General features: G+C 51.9%; 1 protein-coding gene across 1 annotated transcript in view; it reads left to right on the plus strand.

Annotated features, from left to right (window-relative positions):
• LOC141074884 (receptor-type tyrosine-protein phosphatase T-like) overlaps window positions 1-22,876 on the plus strand; it is a 336,227-nt gene that overhangs the window by 290,885 nt on the left and 22,466 nt on the right. Inside the window, exons 24-29 of the mRNA XM_073562192.1 lie at window positions 678-827; window positions 2,738-2,837; window positions 3,921-4,000; window positions 14,732-14,866; window positions 15,539-15,664; window positions 15,733-15,890. Of these exons, the coding sequence (XP_073418293.1) occupies window positions 678-827; window positions 2,738-2,837; window positions 3,921-4,000; window positions 14,732-14,866; window positions 15,539-15,664; window positions 15,733-15,890 (749 nt within the window). The remainder of the gene's footprint in view (window positions 1-677; window positions 828-2,737; window positions 2,838-3,920; window positions 4,001-14,731; window positions 14,867-15,538; window positions 15,665-15,732; window positions 15,891-22,876) is intronic.

Here is a 22,876-nt window from a genome sequence, read left to right on the forward strand (position 1 = left end):
TTGCGGTGTGTGCTGACCTCCTCTCCTCTGGTTTTATTATATGTTTTTCTTTTTCTTTTTATTATTGATTACTTTTTAATATCTTTCATTTTGGTGTCTATATTTAATAAAATAAAATGGAATATAATAAGTGATTTTTTTTTATTTCTTTTTTAAGTATTTTTTTTTTCTTCAAATATGTCGCCTTATGTCCGCGACACATGGACTGTTATGTGGGAGAGCCTAGACACTATGGTCACTATGTGGCACATGACATAGGTAGTGGGACGTGTATGTGGTACGTGGATATGCGGAGATCATGTGCACGTATATCTGTATCTGACCCAACTCTGAGGGAATGGTGGATTCTAAACATCTTCATTATATCAAGATTCATCTTCCCCTGATCTCCTGTCTGCTGCTCATGGAAATGTTGTGCTTGCTCTGGGGTCACCATGGTAACATCATTACACTGTAGGACTGTGAGGAAGAACACAGCAGGTCAAGGATCATCAGCCATGAAGGGGTGTTCTTCTTAACCCTTGCTAATGTCACATGACAGGAAGTGCACACAGAGCCAGTCTTTAAATGTTACCATGGGTACCCCAGAGCAAGCGCAACAGACAGAAAATATCAGCGCCATCACTAATAGTGTATAGTGTATGGAGTGGCCAGACTCATGGTGTGTTGTACCACAGGAGCAGTACGCCTTCCTGTATGACGTCCTCCTGGAGACGCTGCTGTGCGGTACCACCAGTGTGCAAGTGCCGGACATGGGGAGACAGCTCAGTCACATGACCAGACGAGATCCCCGCACCGGTATGGATGGATATGATCGGCAATTCCAGGTAAGAGTATGGGGCACCGGACATTACAGTGTATCCACATCGAGGGCCGTCACTTGGGGTCCTCCTGATAATGCAGTGAGATCCAGGAGGTCCGGACAGGGTAACCCAACACATCGGGCGTTAAATCCACCTGAGGGGCCGCCACGTCGGATCTTCCTGATAATAATGCAGTGAGATCGTGGAGGTCCGGTCAGGGTGACATGAGGCATCGGGCGTTATATCCAACTGGTGGGCCGCCACGTCGGATCTTCTTGATAATAATGCAGTGAGATCCAGGAGGTGAGGACAGGGTGACCCAACACATCGGGCGTTAAATCCACCTGAGGGGCCGCCACGTCGGATCTTCCTGATAATAATGCAGTGAGATCATGGAGGTCCGGTCAGGATGACATGAGGCATTGGGCATTATATTCAACTGGTGGGCCGCCACGTGGGGACCTCCTGATAATAATGCAGTGAGGTACAGGAGGTCCCGACAGGGTGACCCAACACATCGGGCGTTAAATCCACCCGAGGGGCCACCACGTCGAATCTTCCTGATAATAATGCAGTGAGATCGTGGAGGTCCGGTCAGGATGACATGAGGCATTGGGCATTATATTCAACTGGTGGGCCGCCACGTGGGGACCTCCTGATAATAATGCAGTGAGGTACAGGAGGTCCCGACAGGGTGACCCAACACATCGGGCGTTAAATCCACCCGAGGGGCCACCACGTCGGATCTTCCTGATAATAATGCAGTGAGATCGTGGAGGTCCGGTCAGGGTGACATGAGGCATCGGGCGTTATATCCAACTGGTGGGCCGCCACGTGGGGACCTCCTGATAATAATGCAGTGAGGTACAGGAGGTCCGGACAGGGTGACCCAACACATCGGGGGTTAAATCCACCTCATGGGCCGCCACGTCGGATCTTCCTGATAATAGTGCAGTGAGATCCAGGAGGTCCAGACAGGGTGACCCAACACATCGGGCGTTATATCCACCTCGGGGGCCGCCACGTCGGATCTTCCTGATAATAATGCAGTGAGATCGTGGAGGTCCGGTCAGGATGACATGAGGCATCGGGCGTTATATCCAACTGGGGGGCGACCACGTGGGGACCTCCTGATAATAATGCAGTGAGATACAGGGGGTCCGGACAGGGTGACCCAACACATCAGGCGTTAAATCCACCTCACGGGCCGCCACATGGGGACCTCCTGATAATAATGCAGTGAGATCGTGGAGGTCCAGACAGGGTGACACGAGACACCGGGCGTTATATCCACCTCTGGGCTCCCACGTGGAGACCTCCTGATAATAATGCAGTGAGATTCAGGAGGTCCGTTCAGGGTGACACGAGACACCGGTCTTTATTTCCACCTCTGGGCCCCCAAGTGGGATCCTCCTGATAATAATGCAGTGAAATCGTGGAGGAGGTCCGGTCAGGGTGACATGAGGCACCACTGAGGGGCCGCCACGTGGGGTCCACCTGATAATGCAGTGAGATCCGGGAGGTCCAGTCAGGGTGTCCTGAGACACCGAGCATTATATCAACCTTTAGGGCTACCACGTGGGGTCCTCCTCATAATAATGCAGTGAGATTTGGGTGGTCCGGCCAGGGTGATACAAGGCACTGAGCGTTATATCCGCCACTGGCGCCGCCACATGAGGCCTCCTGATAATAATGCAGTGAGAACCTGGAGATCCGGTCAGGGTGACACGAGACACCGGGCGTTATACCCACCTCTGGGGCCGCCACGTGGGGTCCTCCTGATAATAATGCACATGGTCTCAGGATTGGGGTGGTCTGTCCAGGGTGGTTACTGATTAACCGCTGTAGTGCACACCCTGGTATTACCTGGTCCTGTTAGGGATGAGACGAGGCACCAGACGTTGCCTCCACTGATCACACTGTCTGTTTTTCAGGCTCTGGAGGAGATCACACAAGTATATCAGATCTATCAATGTAAAGAGGCGAAGAAACCAGAAAACCAGAGGAAGAACCGCAACCCCAGGATCCTGCCGGGTAAGAGCCGTGCTCAGACAGTACCTTCACCATCATGTCGGCACACTGTGTGTGGGTGCGGAGCTTGGTAGAGCTCGTAAAGATGACCTCCCGGGATCAATAACCGTCTCCAGTAATCTGGGGCCATAACCGGGAATATTATTACACTCCGGACAGACATCCCGGCCCCTATACAGCTCTTATAGGGAATCCGCATGACAACTCCTCCGGGCAGAGAGCTCTACAGAATCACTGCTCTTACAGTAAAGAATCCCATCCTATTCTATTGTACTTGCAGTCTTGGGTATATATACATGATGGGAGTGATTTCTGTATCACTCTGTGATATACAAATATGTATTTATTTGATTCTAGTATTCATCATCACATAAAGGAGATCACCAGATCTACAGATTAATAATAATAATAATAATTTTTATTTATATAGTGCCAACATATTCCGCAGCACTTTACAATTAAGCGGGGACAAGTACAGACAATAAATTCAATACAAGCTAAGACCATTTAAACAGTGACATTAGGAGTGAGGTCCCTGCTCGCAAGCTTACAATCTACAAGGAGATGGGGGGACACAGTAGGTGAAAAATGCTTGTTATTTCAGGTCTGGCAATTATAAGAAATAGGGATTTTCATATAAGGCTGCATGATCCGGTCATCAGCCCGTGTGTGTGCAATAGTCAAGTATCAAGTGCAGTTATCGTGTGCATGGAGGGTGGAGACAGATGAATAGTAGGGTGCAGATTCAGAATAATATTTGGAAGGAGGGAACAGGGCATAGTTAGTTTACTGAGTAGTTGATGTGGTAGGCTTGTTTGAAGAGATGGGTTTTCAAAGCGCGCTTTAATAGGTCGGGGCTAGGTATCAATCTGATCGTCTGGGGAAGTGCATTCCAGAGAGCTGGAGCAGCACGAGAGAAGTCTTGGAGACAGAGTTGCGAGGTACGGATTACGGATTGGTAATCGGATCTTTTTGGGGTGTTTTTTTTTCTTTTTGTTGTGTTTTTGCTCATCCGCGTGGATGAGTCTGGATGTGAGGTGAGTGCGATGGCCTTGGTTACTGATATTTCTCCTTTTCTCTACTCAGGTGATCACTTTCGACCCATCCTGTTTTCGGCATTGGCACAACATGGCGCCCCCGGGTACATCAATGCTGTGTTTGTGAATGTAAGGACAATACTTCTAGAATATGGAGCCCTGTAGTGACTCTTCAGTTCTGATGTTTAGGGATCTCAGGCTACAATATCCAAAGCTTCTATATCCCTGGAACTTGAGGACTTCTGGAGCCCGGTCTCTCCGTCAGATGCAGTAAATGGTGGGCCAGTAGTTATGGAGTCCTACAGGAAGCACTGAGCTCCTCCAAAACTCAGTGGCCAGATTCATCATTTGCATTTTTTAGTTACTTTCCTTCTCTTTATATTGCGATATTAGTTTCCATTTTTGCTGCCAAATTCTTCCAAATGGCGTATAGGATTCATAAATTTGGCCCAAATTACAAAATGTTCTTTCTCACGTCTTGAGCTGCTTTTGTCACCAAAAATCACAAAAAACATGCTAAATTACTAGCGTACTCAGAAATACACCAGGGAGGACTGGGGTGAAATTTTTCCAAATTTTGAGACTTTTTAAAAAATCATAAATAATTGATGAATCAGGTGAACACATCTGGGATCTCTACACTCTGCCTACAACGCAGAAAACAAAACCAGACGCGCGCATTAAAAATAGACTTAAGAAATGCACAAAACTACAAAAGTGAATCGGGGTCATTGTGTCCTCCTGCATCATAAATCTTCACGACCAAATGCTCAGCTTTTTAGAGCCCCGACTCTTGGTAATTCACTCAGCAGCTAAGTTTCCAACTCCTTGGCTCCTCCATGTCAGCTCTCTCAGCATTTGTGGCCCCGACTTCAGATACTCCACCATGTTGACTCTAAGCATTTGGGGTCCCGGTCTCTGACCTCCTCCATATCAGCTCTTTCAACATTTGAAGTACTGGCTCCTGGTCCTCAACCATTTCAGTTCTATCAGCATTTGGGGCCCCAACTTCTGATCCTCAACCATGTTGCCTTTCTCATCTTTTAGAGCCCAGTCTCTTGGTTCTCCACCATATTTGCTCTCTCATTTAGGGTTCCGGCTCGTAGTTCTCCACTATGTCAACTCTTTCAACATTTAGGTTCACAGTTCATGGTTTTCCACCATGTCCGCTCTCCCAGCATTTGGGGTCCTGGCTTGTAGTCCTCCCCTATGTCAGCTCTCTCAGCAATTGGGGTCCTGACTCATAGTCCTCCACCATGTCAGCTTTCTCGGCATTTGAGGTCCCGGCTCATGGTCCTCCACCATGTCACCTCTCTCAGCATTTGGAATCCTGGCTCATGGTCCATTCCCATGTCTACTCTCTCAGCATTTGGAGTCCTGGCTCATGATCTTCCTCCATGTTAGTTCTCTCAGCATTTGGGATCCTGGCTTTTTGACATCCATGTCAGCTTTCTCAGGATTTGGGGTCCTGGCTTGTAGACCTCCACCATGTCCGCTCTCTCGGCATTTGGGGTCCTGGCTCATAGTCCTCCACCATGTCAGCTCTTTTGACATTTGGAAAGCCGGCTTGTGGTCCTCCACTATGTGCGCCTTCTCAGCATTTGGGGTCCTGGCTCACGGTCTCTTCCCATGTCAACTCTCTCCACATTTGAGGTCCTGGCTTGTGGTCATCCATCATGTCAGCTCTCAGCATTTAGGGTCCTGGCTTGTGGTACTCCACCATGTCAGCTCTCTTGGCAGTTGGGGTCCTGGCTTGTGGTACTCCACCATGTCAGCTCTCTTGGCAGTTGGGGTCCTGGCTTGTAGATCTCCCCTATGTCCGTTCTCTCGGCATTTAGGGTCCTGGTTCGTAGTCCTGCACTATGTCAGCTCTCTCAGCATTTGGGGTCCTGGCTCATAGTCCTCCATCATGTCAGCTCTTTCAGCTTTTGGGGTCCCAGCTCGTGGTCCTCCACCATGTCAGCTCTAAGCATTTGGGGTCCTGGCTTGTGGTCGTCCACCATGTCAGCTTTCTCAGCATTTTGGGATACTGGTTTGTGGTCATCCACCATGTCAGCTCTCTCAGGATTTGGGGTCCTGGCTCATAGTCATCCACCATGTCAGCTCTCTCAGAATTTGGGGTCCTGGCTCATGGTCCAATCCCATGTTGGCTCTCTTAGCATTTAGAGTCCTGGCTCATGGTCCTCCCCCATGTCAGCTCTCTCAACATTTGGCTTGTGATCGTCCACCATGTCAGCTCTCTTAGCATTTGGGGTCCTGGCTTTTAGACCTCCCCCATGTCAGCTCTCTCGGCATTTGGGGTCCTGGCTTGTAGACCTCCCCCATGTCCACTCTCTCGTCATTTAGGGTCCTGGTTCGTAGTCCTCCACTAAGTCAGCTCTCTCAGCATTTGGGGTCCTGGCTTGTGGTCCTCCTCCATGTCTGCTCTCTCAGCATTTGGTGTCCTGGCTCATGGTTCTTTCCGATGTCAGCTCTTTCAGCATTTGGGGTCCTGGCTTGTGGTCGTCCACCATGTCAGCTCTCAGCATTTGGGGTCCTGGCTTGTGGTACTCCACCATGTCAGCTCTCTTGGCATTTGGGGTGCTGGCTTGTAGACCTCCCCCATGTCGGCTCTTAGGGTCCTGGTTCGTAGTCCTCCATTATGTCAGTTCTCTCAGCATTTGGGGTCCTGGCTCATAGTCCTCCACCATGTCAGCTCTTTCAGCATTTGGGGTCCCAGCTTGTGGTCTTCCACCATGTCAACTCTCTCAGCATTTGGGGTCCTGGCTCATGGTCCATTCCCATGTTGGCTCTCTCAGCATTTGGAGTCCTGGCTCATGATCTTCCCCCATGTCAACTCTCTCAGCATTTGGGGTCCTGGCTCATGGTCCATTCCCATGTTGGCTCTCTCTGCATTTAGAGTCCTGGCTCATGATCTTCCCCCATGTCAACTCTCTCAGCATTTGGGGTCCTGGCTTTTTCCATTCCCATGTTGGCTCTCTCAGCATTTGGGGTCCTAGCACATGATCTTTGTAACAACCCTGCTGGCGTCACTGCATGGCCTCCCATCCCCCGCACATCAACTTACTCACTGCTCCGGGTCATGCTGTGAATTCTGTCTGTTGCCAGTCCTGTGGTCTGTGCCTCTGCTCTCCTGTATGTTTCTTGGCTATGTGTGTATAGGGGGGCGGCGCCAGAACTCTCTGGTTCTTATGCAGTCAGGGTGCACCTGTCTAATCTGTCCCTGACCAATCACCTAGAGCCCTTGACTATTTAGTTCCGCCACACCCACTGAAACATTGCCTGTGCAATGTCTAATCTCAGTTAGTATTTTGCTGCTGAGGAAGCCAGGCCCTGTCCTGTGTATTTCCTCCTTCTCTGGAGGAATACTTCTTGTCTTGCTTTGTACCTTGTCTGCCTGCCAGGAGGCTGAATATCCTGGCCCTTGAGTCTTGGTCCCAGTACCTTGTCTGTACTCTGTCCTACCTTAATCTCCCTTTCTCCTTCTCTGTGGCTTCCTTCCCTGCTGTGTCTTTCCTTGTGTCCTCCCTGTCTGTGCATCTGCACCCTTGCAGCTCCGTCTGTGCATCTACACCCTTGCAGCTTCATCTGTGCATCTGCACCCTTGCATCTCTGTCTGTGCATCTGCACTCTTGCAGCTCTGTCTTCTCTGCTGCTGCAGAACTTCTTGCTGCAGTTTCTCCACAGACCTTGTAGTTCAGCTCTACTCCGCACTCCTGCGGCTCCGCCTACTCCGCACTCCTGTGGCTCCGCCTACTCCGCACTCCTGCAGCTCTGCCTACTCCACACTCCTGCCTATATCCATACCTGCACCTCCTGTGTGAACAGGTCCAAATCCTGTTCCAACATACACCACTCCCTCCTACCTGCACCTGCTGTGTGAACAGGTCCCTACCTGTCCCTTCTCATACCACGCCAGTCTGTCCTGTGTCTCAAGCCGTGCCCGCCTGTCCTGTGTCTCCAAGCTGTGCCCGCCTGTCCTGCGTCTCCAAGCCATGCCTGCCTGTCCTGTGTCTCCAAGTCGTGGCCGCCTGTCCTGTGTCTCCAAGCCACGCCTGCTTGCCCAGTGTCTCAGCCGTGCCTGTCTATAGCTTCTGTCAAAGTCACTTGTCCCCATGTGGGACCAGCAGCCATAGCCAGACACCACCCTGGAGTGGCACCCGACAGCTACCTGCCGCACAAGCCTGACCTCACCATCAGAGGCTCCAGTGAAGACCAAGGTAGCTGTCATAGTCATGCCCCTTCCAGGGTAGTCTGGTTTGTGGCTCAGTGGGGCCACAAACCCCCCCGGCTCGCGCCATTCAGCCAAGGCGTGAGCGTGACAATCTTCCCCCATGTCAGCTCTCTCAGTATTTGGAGTCCTGGCTCATGGTCCTCCCCCATGTCAGCTGTCTCAGCATTTTGGGGTCCTGGCTTGTAGTCATCCACCATGTCAGCTCTCTCAGGATTTAGGGTCCTGGCTTGTTTACCTCCCCCCATATCAGCTCTCTCAGCATTTGGGGACTTTGTAGACCTCCCCCATTTCAGCTCTCTCGGCATTTGGGGTCGTGGTTTGCAGACCTTCCCCATGTCAGCTCTCTCAGCATTTGGGTTCCTGGCTTTTTTACCTCCCCATGTCAGCTTTCTTGGTATTTGGGTCCTGGCTTGTAGACCTCCCCATGTCAGCTCTCTCAGCATTTGGGGTCCTGGCTTGTTTACCTCTCCCATGTCAGCTCTCTCAGCATTTGGGTTCCTGGCTTGTTTACCTCCACCATGTCAGCTCTCTTGACATTTGGGGTCCTGGCTTGTAGACCTCCACCATGTCGGGTCATGGTGGAGGTCTAAAATTTGGGGTCCTGGCTCATGGTAATCCACCATGTCAGCCCACTCAGCCTCTCTTGTTTCAAAAGAAAACTGAAGACCGAAACATAATGATTGAGTACCCAGCAGTTAACAAATAAATAGCATAGTGCATGAAAGTAATATATTGTTGTGAGTTCATTTTCCCCTTCATCACTGAGGTCTGGTGAACTCCCTATTCTGGTAAAGGAAGGTAATGAGCCTGATTATCAGGCACCTGAGTCTAATGAGGATGACTGGCTGAGTGGAGTCACTGACTGGATATAAGGCTGCCGACGCCCTTCTGCCCTGCGGGTGATTTCTCTGTGGACTTCTAGGATACCAGTCTGATTCCTGCTTCCCTAAAGCTAAGTTTCTGCTTTGCCTGTTTGCATTTATGTTTTGCGTTTGTTTTCCTTGCTTTTCTGGATTCTGCCATTCCCTGCTGGGATGAGCTGAATCTCCTTTTGCCGGTTGCTCTGTCTTCAGAATATTCCTGAGTACTGACATAGCTTTTTTGAAGCCTAGCGTCTTCAGGGCCTTTTTCACTGTCAGTCTGTTGGCTGTTATTTTCATAGGGTTTTTTCACGGATTGCAGACAGCAGCCTTCCTGTCCTTTCCTATCTAGGTAGTTTGGGCCCCGTCTTTGCTCAGTCTATCTTTCTGTCTGTGTTAGTGTTTTCATCTTGCTTCACCGTCATTATATGTTAGGGGCTGCCTATTGCTTTGGGGTCTGCTCTGGGGCAGTTTAGATTTCCCCTTTCTTTCTTTAGGCCTATTTAATTCTCCGGCTGTGATCGAGGGGTCTAGGGCATCGTAGGAACCCCCCACGGCTACTGTTAGTTGTTGTGATAGGATCAGGGGTCTGCAATCCGATAGCTGCCAACCTCTCTGGTTTTCTGGACTTAGCTAGCATTTTTGCTTTTGCCTCCTACGGTGACTCAATCATAACAGAATCACCCGCCATACCGCAGATCCTAGGGTACTCAATAGCAGGAAAGAATTGTGTTTAAAAAAAAAAAAAAAGGTGTGTGTATATTCTTTCCTCTATATCTCTGAGGCCGTAGGGGGAATTTTTTTTTTTTTGTCTCAATGGAGATAAAGCAATTGTCTGATCGTGTGGAGCAGCTCGCTGCGGAAGTGCTGGGAATTTCCGCCTACCTTGCTCGTTCGCATGCTGTTGAACCAAAGATCCCTACACCTGATGTATTTTTTGGGGATCGATCTAAATTTTTGAGTTTCAAAAATAATTAAATTATTTTTTGCCTTGAAGCCTTACTCGTCAGGGAGCTCCGCGCAGCAGGTTAAAATTGTCATCTCTTTGCTGCGTGGCGATCCCAAGGATTGGGCGTTTTCTTTGAAACCAGATGATCCTATTCTGACTAATGTGAACGCATTCTTTCAAGCTTTGGGGTTGTTGTATGACGAACCTAATGCTATTGATCAGGCTGAAAAGACCCTGTTGGCATTAAGCCAGGGTCTGGATTTGGCAGAGTTGTACTGTAAAAAATTCCGAAAGTGGGCGGTCCTTACTACCTGGAATGATGGGGCCCTGGCAGCCCTCTTTCGGAAGAGTTTGTCAGAAACTGTAAAAGATACTATGGTGGGATTTCCTGTTCCCTCTGGTCTTGACGATTCTATGTCATTAGCCATTCAGGTGGATCGGCGTTTACGTGAACGCAAAACTACACGAGAGATGTTGCCACCTGTTGAACAAATGTCTGAACCTATGCAATGTGATAGAATTTTGTCTAAGGCGCAACGTCAGGAGTTCAGAAGGCGTAATAAGCTGTGTTTTTTCTGTGGAGATGCCTCGCATATTATTTCTGTTTGTCCTAAACGAGAGAAACGCTTTGCACACACGTTTTCTGTTGGTGGTGTTCAACCTAAGTTTCTTCTGGCAATTACTCTGATCTGCTCCCTGTCCACATTTTCCGCCAAGGCTTTTGTGGATTCGGGAGCAGCGCTAAACCTAATGGACTTGGATTTTGCTAAACGTTGTGGATTTCTGATGACACCTCTGCAGACGCCTATCCCTTTGAGGGGGATTGATGCTACTCCTTTGGCTAAAAATAAACCTCAGTTTTGGACCCAGGTGGTCATGCGGGTCGCCCCAGACCATCAAGAAAATTGCAGATTTTTGGTGTTGCATGGTCTGCATGATGCCGTTGTTCTGGGGTTTCCCTGGTTGCAAATTCATAATCCAGTTTTGGATTGGAAGTCTGTGTCTGTGGTGAGTTGGGGTTGTCGGTGTGCCTTTAGTGAGGCTCCGGTTTTTTCCACCTCTCCTCAGTCGCATGATGTTCCTGACTATTTGGCGGACTTTTATGATGTATTTAGTGAGAATGAGTCTGCGTCCTTGCCTCCTCATAGGAGTTATGACTGTGCAATTGAACTAAGCCCGGGGTGTAAATTTCCCAAGGGTCAGCTCTTCAATTTATCTGTACCCGAGCACGAGGCTATGCGGTCCTATATTAAGGAGGCGTTGGAGAAGGGTCATATTAGACCATCCTCTTCACCCTTAGGTGCCGGGTTTTTTTTGTGGCCAAAAAGGATGGTTCTTTAAGGCCTTGTATTGATTATCGTGCCCTCAATAAAATTACTATTAAATATCAGTATCCGTTACCCCTGATTTCGAATCTATTCTCTAGAGTTAGAGGTGCTTGCTGGTTTACCAAGCTTGACCTCAGGGGGGCGTATAATCTTATCCGCATTAAGCAGGGGGATGAATGGAAGACGGCGTTTAATACTCCGGAGGGACATTTTGAGTACCTGGTGATGCCTTTTGGGCTCACTAATGCCCCTTCTGTCTTCCAGTGCTTCATGAACGATATTTTCCGAGACTTTGTCGATAAATTTTGATTAACTATCTGGATGATATTTTGATCTTCTCCAAGGATTGGGATTCTCATGTGGAACATATTCGGACTGTGTTCCGGATCTTGAGGGAGAATTCCCTGTATGTCAAAGGATCGAAATGCCTTTTTGGAGAACAGAGGATTTCATTTTTGGGATTTATTTTGTCTCCGTCAACTATTGAAATGGACCCGGCCAAGGTACAGGCCATTTATGATTGGGTTCAGCCCACTTCTTTGAAGGCCCTCCAGAAGTTTTTGGGGTTTGCTAATTTTTATCGGAAATTTATAGCAAAATTTTCTAGTATTGCCAAGCCATTGACTGATCTGACTAAGAAGGGTGCTGATGTGTTGAATTGGTCTCCGGAGGCTGTTGCTTCCTTTCAGGAGCTGAAGCGAAGATTTACCTCCTCCCCAGTTTTGCGGCAACCGGATGTCTCACTCCCGTTCCAGGTAGAGGTGGATGCTTCTGAGATTGGTGCAGGAACTGTTTTGTCCCAAAAGGATCCTGTAACATCTAAAATGAATCCCTGTGCTTTCTTTTCCCGAAAGTTCTCTCCATCTGAACGTAACTATGATGTGGGGAATCGGGAACTGTTGGCCATGAAATGGGCATTTGAGGAGTGGAGACATTGGTTGGAGGGAGCTAAACATCAAGTCGTGGTCCTCACTGACCACAAGAATTTGATTTACCTAGAGTCGGCTAAACGCTTGAACCCTAGACAGGCTAGGTGGGCCTTGTTTTTTTACACGTTTTGATTTTGTGGTCTCTTTTCTTCCTGGAACTAAGAATGTCAAGGTAGACGCCCTCTCTAGGAGTTTCTTTGCTGATTCTCCTGTGGTGACCAAGCCTGCTACCATCTTAGGCGAAGGGGTAGTTCTTTCTGCCATCTCGCCCGATTTGAGACTTGCTCTGCAAGAGTTCCAGGAGGACAAACCTGAGCATTGTCCCAGTGGAAAGTTGTATGTTCCTGACCAGTGGAAGAAGAGTGTGATGTCTGAAGTTCATTGCTCTGCATTGGCTGGTCATCCAGGTATTTTTGGTACTAGAGATCTAGTGAGTCGCTCTTTTTGGTGGCCGACCTTGTCTCATGATGTCAGGAATTTTGTGCAGTCCTGTGGGACTTGCTCCCGGTCTAAATCTTGTTCTCGCTCTAGTGGGTTGTTGATGCCTTTGCCGGTCCCCAGGAGGCCATGGACCCATATTTCAATGGATTTCATCTCTGATATGCCGGTCTCTCAAAGAATGACTGTTATTTGGGTGATTTGTGATAGGTTCTCTAAGATGGTTCATCTTGTACCACTCCCTAAGTTGCCATCTTCCTCTGAGTTGGTGCCCCTGTTTTTGCAACAGGTGGTTCGCTTGCACGGGATTCCTGAGAACATTGTATCTGACAGAGGAGTTCAGTTTGTGTCTAGATTTTGGAGGACTTTCTGTTCCAAGCTGGGAATTCAGTTGTCCTTCTCCTCTGCTTTTCACCCTCAGACCAATGGGCAGACAGAGAGAACAAACCAAACCTTGGAGTCGTATTTGAGATGTTTTATTTCCGCTGATCAGGATGATTGGGTTTCATTTTTGCACCAGATCTGGGACCAAATGGTGGATAAGTTATTTCTCTCCCAGGAAAAGGCCCAGCGGTTTTCCAATCGACATAGGACCATTGGTCCCCAGTTTAAGATTGGTGATATGGTGTGGTTATCTTCAAAAAATATTGCTATGAAGGTGGCTTCTCCTAAGTTTAAGCCTAGATTTATTGGACCTTACAAGATTTTGGAGATTATTAATCCGGTCTCTTTTCGTTTGGCTCTTCCTGTCACATACAAAATCCATAATGTGTTCCATAAGTCCTTGTTGAAGAGGTTTGTTGAACCAGTTGTTCCTGGGGTGGCACCTCCAGACCCTGTATTGGTTGAAGGTAACATGGAATATGAGGTAGAGAAAATACTGGATTCCCGTCTGGCTAGACGGAGACTCCAGTATTTGGTTAAGTGGAAGGGTTATGGTCAGGAGGATAATTCCTGGGTCTCTGCCTCTGATATTCATGCCAAAATATTGGTGCGTGCCTTTCATCGGGCTCACCCTGATCGCCCTGGTGGCGTGGTTGAGGGTTCGGTGACCCCTCCTCAAGGGGGAGGTACTGTTGTGAGTTCATTTTCCCCTTCGTCACTGAGGTCTGGTGAACTCCCTATTCTGGTAAAGGAAGGTAATGAGCCTGATTATCAGGCACCTGAGTCTAATGAGGATGACTGGCTGAGTGGAGTCACTGACTGGATATAAGGCTGCCGACGCCCTTCTGCCCTGCGGGTGATTTCTCTGTGGACTTCTAGGACACCAGTCTGATTCCTGCTTCCCTAAAGCAAAGTTTCTGCTTTGCCTGTTTGCATTTGTATTTTGTTTTTGTTTTCCTTGCTTTTCTGGATTCTGCCATTCCCTGCTGGGATGAGCTGAATCTCCTTTTGCCGGTTGCTCTGTCTTCAGAATATTCCTGAGTACTGACATAGCTTTTTTGAAGCCTAGCGTCTTCAGGGCCTTTTTCACTGTCAGTCTGTTGGCTCTTATTTTCATAGGGTTTTTCACGGATTGCAGACAGCAGCCTTCCTGTCCTTTCCTATCTAGGTAGTTTGGGCCCCGTCTTTGCTCAGTCTATCTTTCTGTCTGTGTTAGTGTTTTCATCTTGCTTCACCGTCATTATATGTTGGGGGCTGCCTATTGCTTTGGGGTCTGCTCTGGGGCAGTTTAGATTTCCCCTTTCTTTCTTTAGGCCTATTTAATTCTCCGGCTGTGATCGAGGGATCTAGGGCATCGTAGGAACCCCCCACGGCTACTGTTAGTTGTTGTGATAGGATCAGGGGTCTGCAATCAGATAGCTGCCAACCTCTCTGGTTTTCTGGACTTAGCTAGCATTTTTGTTTTTGCCTCCTACGGTGACTCAATCATAACATATATAGTGCTTAGTTAACATGTTTTTTGATAAAAAAAAACTGCAAAAGCCATCCTGCCTCGTCGAGGTGACCATAGCTGGGACAGTCCTAACTCTAATATTAAAAACCGTATTGTTTCTCATTATGTTTGTATTTGGTTTTCTTTTGTTCAGTGGCCAATGTGAACATGCCCTTACAGGCTGCATGCACACCAGTCTGTATCCCAGTTCATATCTTTAGGGGGTTTTTTTCTCCTCTGTTTCAGTCTAACTCTCTAGATGATGTGGTGATCGTCACACAGCTTCCCATGAAGGAGACTCTGGTGGATTTCTGGTCCCTGGTGTGGGACTACAAGTGTACGTCAGTGGTGATGATGCACCGAGCACTGGACCTGCAGCAGGTTGGTACCATCTCACCGGGCACGATTAGTCCTACTACGGTCCATCAGTAAATACTGAAAATAAAGCTACATCATGGCCTTAGGATAATTCTGCAACTTTCTTCCATTCAGTGGGGCAAATTCATCAAGGGCCACAAAAGTGACATCAAAACTTTGAAAAGTTGCAAATATTTTTCCAACTGGAAAGTTGCACAAAATGTTGTGATCTGGGAAGAAGCCCGATCAGGATGGGGCATAGCTACGCCTCCCATGCACTTCATCAAGTCTGCTGGCGTTTTCTGTGCCGTAGAAGCCTTTCTGGCGCAGCACATGGAGGTGGACGCCCCGTAGAAGAGGAGCCCAAATTCACAAAGTGTTGTGCGCTTCTTAATGAAGCTGGTGTCTTTTCCGCTCTACCTTGCCAGTCTTGATGAGTTGGCACCTTTGTGATGTCATTTCTTCACCATTTTCCAGATCTCTGCTTGCTGTCAGTGACTAGGACGGTATAACCTGAGAATCAGATACTCACAGTATTTCTACCAGTAGGATTGGTCCTTTTGTATGACTGTTAGATAATCCTCTGTGGATTCCAGGCTAATATATTTGTTTGCCACTGACACATTGTAAGAGACAGAGATGTTTGCCGCTGTGGTTAGCCCACACTGATACACTGTAATGACATTTCATTTCCAGGTCGGTATGCATTTTTGGCCGGACGAAGGTTTTTGCCTTTCCGGCGACTTTACTATCACGGCATCTGTAAAGCGGGCAGGAGACGGCTACAGGTGGAGATCACTGAGTGTGAGGCGGGAGAGCGAGGTGAGTGTAGACGGAGGCACCATGGTGGTTGGGTCATGTGACTAATGATGGGGCTCATTACCTTCTAGTCGTCAGACTCCAGACTGGACGTGACACTTTGGCATCTGGACTCATGGCCCCTGGACCAGGACCTCCCTCAGAATCCGTCCGCCATCATCACCATGATAGGGGAGGTGGAAAAATGTCAGCAGCAGATTGAGGGCAGCCACATCCTGGTCACCTGCGGGTAAGTGCCCGTCCCTGGGGCCGTCTATATAGAGACACCACAAGGGACAGCAATCATGACTGCACCCAACAAAGATTGCAGAGACCAGTGGAACATTGGCTGCAGCTCTGGAGGTGACTGGAGTATAAAATGTGATGTAACAGAGTTACTAGAGGGATCACCTGCAGCTCTGCTGAATAGCTAATAAATTACAAGGGGGTAACTAATTAGTAGACTATCATTAGCAGCTAATTAAAGCCTGCAGACATCTCAGGGAGATTCTGGTTGTTTTGCAGCTAAGGAAAAGCAACTGTATGTAACACATCTGATATAGTGAGTGAGCAAGAAGCGAGTGCTGTGTGCCCAGGGTGGTGTGCGCCGTGAGTGCTGTGTGCCCAGTGTGGTGCATGCCCAGTGTGGTGTGTGCCCAGTGTAGTGTGTGCCCAGTGTAGTGTGTGCTCAGTGTGGTGAGTGCTGTGTGCCCAGTGTAGTGTGTGCCCAGTGTGGTGTGTGCCCAGTGTGGTGCGTGCTGTGTGCCCAGTGTGGTGCGTGCCCAGTGTGGTGTGTGCCCAGTGTAGTGAGTGCTGTGTGCCCAGTGTGGTGTGTGCCTAGTGTGGTGTGTGCCCAGTGTGGTGAGTGCTGTGTGCCCAGTGTGGTGTGTGCCCAGTGTGCTGTGTGCCCAGTGTAGTGAGTGCTGTGTGCCCAGTGTGGTGAGTGCTGTGTGCCCAGTGTGGCGTGTGCCCAGTGTGCTGTGTGCCCAGTGTAGTGAGTGCTGTGTGCCCAGTGTGGTGTGTGCCCTGTGTGCTGTGTGCCCAGTGTAGTGAGTGCTGTGTGCCCAGTGTGGTGTGTGCCCAGTGTGGTGTGTGCTGTGTGCCCAGTGTGGTGTGTGCCCAGTGTGGTGTGTGCCCAGTGTGTTGCGTGCCCAGTGTAGTGAGTGCTGTGTGCCCAGTGTGGTGAGTGCTGTGTGCCCAGTGTGGTGTGTGCCCAGTGTGCTGTGTGCCCAGTGTAGTGATAAAGTGAGTGAGCAAGAAGCGAGTGCTGTGTGCCCAGGGTGGTGTGCGCCGTGAGTGCTGTGTGCCCAGTGTGGTGCATGCCCAGTGTGGTGTGTGCCCAGTGTAGTGTGTGCCCAGTGTAGTGTGTGCTCAGTGTGGTGAGTGCTGTGTGCCCAGTGTGGTGTGTGCCCAGTGTAGTGAGTGCTGTGTGCCCAGTGTGGTGTGTGCCCAGTGTGGTGTGTGCCCAGTGTGGTGAGTGCCCAGTGTAGTGAGTGCCCATTGTACCCAGTGTGGTGTGTGCCCAGTGTAGTGAGTGGTGTGTGCCCAGTGTGGTGTGTGCCCAGTGTGGTGCATGCCCAGTGTGGTGCATGCCCAGTGTAGTGTGTGCCCAGTGTAGTGTGTGCCCAGTGTAGTGTGTGCTCAGTGTGGTGAGTGCTGTGTGCCCAGTGTGGTGCATGCCCAGTGTGGTGTGTGCCCAGTGTAGTGTGTGCCCAGTGTAGTGTGAGCTCAGTGTGGTGAGTGCTGTGTGCCCAGTGTGGTGTGTGCCCAGTGTGGTGCGTGCTGTGTGCCCAGTGTGGTGCGTGCCCAGTGTGGTGTGTGCCCAGTGTGGTGAGTGCTGTGTGCCCAGTGTGGTGTGTGCCCAGTGTGCTGTGTGCCCAGTGTAGTGAGTGCTGTGTGCCCAGTGTGGTGTGTGCCCAGTGTGGTGTGTGCTGTGTGCCCAGTGTGGTGTGTGCTGTGTGCCCAGTGTAGTGTGAGCTCAGTGTGGTGAGTGCTGTGTGCCCAGTGTGGTGTGTGCCCAGTGTGGTGAGTGCTGTGTGCCCAGTGTGGTGTGTGCCCAGTGTGCTGTGTGCCCAGTGTAGTGAGTGCTGTGTGCCCAGTGTGGTGTGTGCCCAGTGTGCTGTGTGCCCAGTGTAGTGAGTGCTGTGTGCCCAGTGTGGTGTGTGCCCAGTGTGGTGTGTGCTGTGTGCCCAGTGTGGTGTGTGCCCAATGTGGTGTGTGCCCAGTGTGGTGCGTGCCCAGTGTGGTGCGTGCCCAGTGTAGTGAGTGCTGTGTGCCCAGTGTGGTGAGTGCTGTGTGCCCAGTGTGGTGAGTGCCCAGTGTGCTGTGTGCCCAGTGTAGTGATATAGTGAGTGAGCAAGAAGCGAGTGCTGTGTGCCCAGGGTGGTGTGCGCCGTGAGTGCTGTGTGCCCAGTGTGGTGCATGCCCAGTGTGGTGTGTGCCCAGTGTAGTGTGTGGTGAGTGCTGTGTGCCCAGTGTGGTGTGTGCCCAGTGTAGTGAGTGCTGTGTGCCCAGTGTGGTGTGTGCCCAGTGTGGTGTGTGCCCAGTGTGGTGAGTCCCAGTGTAGTGAGTGCCCATTGTACCCAGTGTGGTGTGTGCCCAGTGTAGTGAGTGGTGTGTGCCCAGTGTGGTGTGTGCCCAGTGTGGTGTGTGCCCAGTGTGGTGCATGCTGTGTGCCCAGTGTGGTGTGTGCCCAGTGTGGTGTGTGCCCAGTGTGGTGAGTGCTGTGTGCCCAGTGTCCTGTGTGCGCAGTATGGTGTGTGCCCAGTGTAGTGAGTGCTGTGTGACGAGTGTGGTGTGTGTGCCCAGTGAGGTTTGTGCGCAGTGTGGTGTGTGCCCAGTGTGGTGAGTGCTGTATGACCAGTGTGCTGTGTGCCCAGTGTGGTGAGTGCCCAGTGTGGTGAGTGCTGTGTGCCCAGTGTGGTGTGTGCCCAGTGTGGTGCGTGCTGTGTGCCCAGTGTGGTGTGTGCCTAGTGTGGTGTGTGCCCAGTGTGGTGAGTGCTGTGTGCCCAGTGTGGTGTGTGCCCAGTGTGCTGTGTGCCCAGTGTAGTGAGTGCTGTGTGCCCAGTGTGGTGTGTGCCCAGTGTGCTGTGTGCCCAGTGTGGTGCGTGCTGTGTGCCCAGTGTGGTGTGTGCCCAGTGTGCTGTGTGCCCAGTGTGGTGCGTGCTGTGTGCCCAGTGTGGTGTGTGCCCAGTGTGCTGTGTGCCCAGTGTGGTGCGTGCTGTGTGCCCAGTGTGGTGCGTGCCCAGTGTAGTGAGTGCTGTGTGCCCAGTGTGGTGTGTGCCTAGTGTGGTGTGTGCCCAGTGTGGTGTGTGCCCAGTGTGCTGTGTGCCCAGTGTAGTGAGTGCTGTGTGCCCAGTGTGGTGTGTGCTGTGTGCCCAGTGTGCTGTGTGCCCAGTGTGGTGTGTGCTGTGTGCCCAGTGTAGTGAGTGCTGTGTGCCCAGTGTGGTGTGTGCCCAGTGTGGTGTGTGCCCAGTGTGCTGTGTGCCCAGTGTGGTGTGTGCTGTGTGCCCAGTGTGGTGTGTGGTGTGTGCCCAGTGTGCTGTGTGCCCAGTGTGGTGTGTGGTGTGTGCCCAGTGTGGTGTGTGCCCAGTGTGGTGTGTGCCCAGTGTGGTGGGTGCCCAGTGTGGTGCGTGCCCAGTGTAGTGAGTGCTGTGTGCCCAGTGTGGTGAGTGCTGTGTGCCCAGTGTGGTGAGTGCTGTGTGCCCAGTGTGGTGTGTGCCCAGTGTAGTGTGTGCTCAGTGTGGTGAGTGCTGTGTGCCCAGTGTGGTGTGTGCCCAGTGTAGTGAGTGCTGTGTGCCCAGTGTGGTGTGTGCCCAGTGTGGTGTGTGCCCAGTGTGGTGAGTGCCCAGTGTAGTGAGTGCCCATTGTACCCAGTGTGGTGTGTGCCCAGTGTAGTGAGTGGTGTGTGCCCAGTGTGGTGTGTGCCCAGTGTGGTGCATGCCCAGTGTGGTGCATGCCCAGTGTAGTGTGTGCCCAGTGTAGTGTGTGCCCAGTGTAGTGTGTGCTCAGTGTGGTGAGTGCTGTGTGCCCAGTGTGGTGTATGCCCAGTGTGGTGTGTGCCCAGTGTAGTGTGTGCCCAGTGTAGTGTGAGCTCAGTGTGGTGAGTGCTGTGTGCCCAGTGTGGTGTGTGCCCAGTGTGGTGCGTGCTGTGTGCCCAGTGTGGTGCGTGCTGTGTGCCCAGTGTGGTGCGTGCCCAGTGTGGTGTGTGCCCAGTGTGGTGTGTGGTGTGTGCCCAGTGTGCTGTGTGCCCAGTGTAGTGAGTGCTGTGTGCCCAGTGTGGTGTGTGCCCAGTGTGGTGTGTGCTGTGTGCCCAGTGTGGTGTGTGCTGTGTGCCCAGTGTAGTGTGAGCTCAGTGTGGTGAGTGCTGTGTGCCCAGTGTGGTGTGTGCCCAGTGTGGTGAGTGCTGTGTGCCCAGTGTGGTGTGTGCCCAGTGTGCTGTGTGCCCAGTGTAGTGAGTGCTGTGTGCCCAGTGTGGTGTGTGCCCAGTGTGCTGTGTGCCCAGTGTAGTGAGTGCTGTGTGCCCAGTGTGGTGTGTGCCCAGTGTGGTGTGTGCCCAGTGTGGTGTGTGCCCAATGTGGTGCGTGCCCAGTGTGGTGCGTGCCCAGTGTAGTGAGTGCTGTGTGCCCAGTGTGGTGAGTGCTGTGTGCCCAGTGTGGTGAGTGCCCAGTGTGCTGTGTGCCCAGTGTAGTGATATAGTGAGTGAGCAAGAAGCGAGTGCTGTGTGCCCAGGGTGGTGTGCGCCGTGAGTGCTGTGTGCCCAGTGTGGTGCATGCCCAGTGTGGTGTGTGCCCAGTGTAGTGTGTGCTCAGTGTGGTGAGTGCTGTGTGCCCAGTGTGGTGTGTGCCCAGTGTAGTGAGTGCTGTGTGCCCAGTGTGGTGTGTGCCCAGTGTGGTGTGTGCCCAGTGTGGTGAGTCCCAGTGTAGTGAGTGCCCATTGTACCCAGTGTGGTGTGTGCCCAGTGTAGTGAGTGGTGTGTGCCCAGTGTGGTGTGTGCCCAGTGTGGTGTGTGCCCAGTGTGGTGCATGCTGTGTGCCCAGTGTGGTGTGTGCCCAGTGTGGTGTGTGCCCAGTGTGGTGAGTGCTGTGTGCCCAGTGTCCTGTGTGCGCAGTATGGTGTGTGCCCAGTGTAGTGAGTGCTGTGTGCCGAGTGTGGTGTGTGTGCCCAGTGAGGTTTGTGCGCAGTGTGGTGTGTGCCCAGTGTGGTGAGTGCTGTATGACCAGTGTGCTGTGTGCCCAGTGTGGTGAGTGCCCAGTGTGGTGAGTGCTGTGTGCCCAGTGTGGTGTGTGCCCAGTGTGGTGCGTGCTGTGTGCCCAGTGTGGTGTGTGCCTAGTGTGGTGTGTGCCCAGTGTGGTGAGTGCTGTGTGCCCAGTGTGGTGTGTGCCCAGTGTGCTGTGTGCCCAGTGTAGTGAGTGCTGTGTGCCCAGTGTGGTGTGTGCCCAGTGTGCTGTGTGCCCAGTGTGGTGCGTGCTGTGTGCCCAGTGTGGTGTGTGCCCAGTGTGCTGTGTGCCCAGTGTGGTGCGTGCTGTGTGCCCAGTGTGGTGTGTGCCCAGTGTGCTGTGTGCCCAGTGTGGTGCGTGCTGTGTGCCCAGTGTGGTGCGTGCCCAGTGTAGTGAGTGCTGTGTGCCCAGTGTGGTGTGTGCCTAGTGTGGTGTGTGCCCAGTGTGGTGAGTGCTGTGTGCCCAGTGTGGTGTGTGCCCAGTGTGCTGTGTGCCCAGTGTAGTGAGTGCTGTGTGCCCAGTGTGGTGTGTGCTGTGTGCCCAGTGTGCTGTGTGCCCAGTGTGGTGTGTGCTGTGTGCCCAGTGTAGTGAGTGCTGTGTGCCCAGTGTGGTGTGTGCCCAGTGTGCTGTGTGCCCAGTGTGGTGTGTGCTGTGTGCCCAGTGTGGTGTGTGGTGTGTGCCCAGTGTGCTGTGTGCCCAGTGTGGTGTGTGGTGTGTGCCCAGTGTGGTGTGTGCCCAGTGTGGTGTGTGCCCAGTGTGGTGGGTGCCCAGTGTGGTGCGTGCCCAGTGTAGTGAGTGCTGTGTGCCCAGTGTGGTGAGTGCTGTGTGCCCAGTGTGGTGAGTGCTGTGTGCCCAGTGTGGTGTGTGCCCAGTGTAGTGTGTGCTGTGTGCCCAGTGTGGTGTGTGCTGTGTGCCCAGTGTGGTGTGTGCCCAGTGTGGTGTGTGCCCAGTGTGGTGTGTTCTGTGTGTGCAGTGTGGTGTGTGCCCAGTGTGGTGAGTGCTGTGTGCCCAGTGTGGTGAGTGCTGTGTGCCCAGTGTGGTGTGTGCCCAGTGTAGTGAGTGCTGTGTGCCCAGTGTGGTGTGTGCTGTGTGCCCAGTGTGGTGTGTGCCCAGTGTGGTGTGTGCCCAGTGTGGTGTGTTCTGTGTGTGCAGTGTGGTGTGTGCCCAGTGTAGTGAGTGCTGTGTGCCCAGTGTGGTGTGTGCCCAGTGTAGTGAGTGCTGTGTGCCCAGTGTGGTGTGTGCCCAGTGTGGTGTGTTCTGTGTGCCCAGTGTGGTGTGTGCCCAGTGTGGTGAGTGCTGTGTGCCCAGTGTGGTGTGTGCCCAGTGTATTGAGTGCTGTGTGCCCAGTGTGGTGTGTGCTGTGTGCCCAGTGTGGTGTGTGCCCAGTGTAGTGAGTGCTGCGTGCCCAGTGTGGTGTGTGCCCAGTGTGGTGTGTGCCCAGTGTGGTGTGTTCTGTGTGTGCAGTGTGGTGTGTGCCCAGTGTGGTGAGTGCTGTGTGCCCAGTGTGGTGAGTGCTGTGTGCCCAGTGTGGTGTGTGCCCAGTGTAGTGAGTGCTGTGTGCCCAGTGTGGTGTGTGCTGTGTGCCCAGTGTGGTGTGTGCCCAGTGTGGTGTGTGCCCAGTGTGGTGTGTTCTGTGTGTGCAGTGTGGTGTGTGCCCAGTGTAGTGAGTGCTGTGTGCCCAGTGTGGTGAGTGCTGTGTGCCCAGTGTGGTGTGTGCCCAGTGTAGTGAGTGCTGTGTGCCCAGTGTGGTGTGTGCCCAGTGTGGTGTGTTCTGTGTGCCCAGTGTGGTGTGTGCCCAGTGTGGTGAGTGCTGTGTGCCCAGTGTGGTGTGTGCCCAGTGTATTGAGTGCTGTGTGCCCAGTGTGGTGTGTGCTGTGTGCCCAGTGTGGTGTGTGCCCAGTGTGGTGTGTGCCCAGTGTGGTGTGTTCTGTGTGTGCAGTGTGGTGTGTGCCCAGTGTAGTGAGTGCTGTGTGCCCAGTGTGGTTTGTGCGCAGTGTGGGTTGTGTGGTGTGTGCCC

The sequence above is a fragment of the Dendrobates tinctorius genome, unplaced genomic scaffold (genome assembly GCF_039654945.1).
Source record: "Dendrobates tinctorius isolate UK_male_01 unplaced genomic scaffold, ASM3965494v1 ptg000342l, whole genome shotgun sequence".
NCBI lineage: Eukaryota > Metazoa > Chordata > Amphibia > Anura > Dendrobatidae > Dendrobates > Dendrobates tinctorius.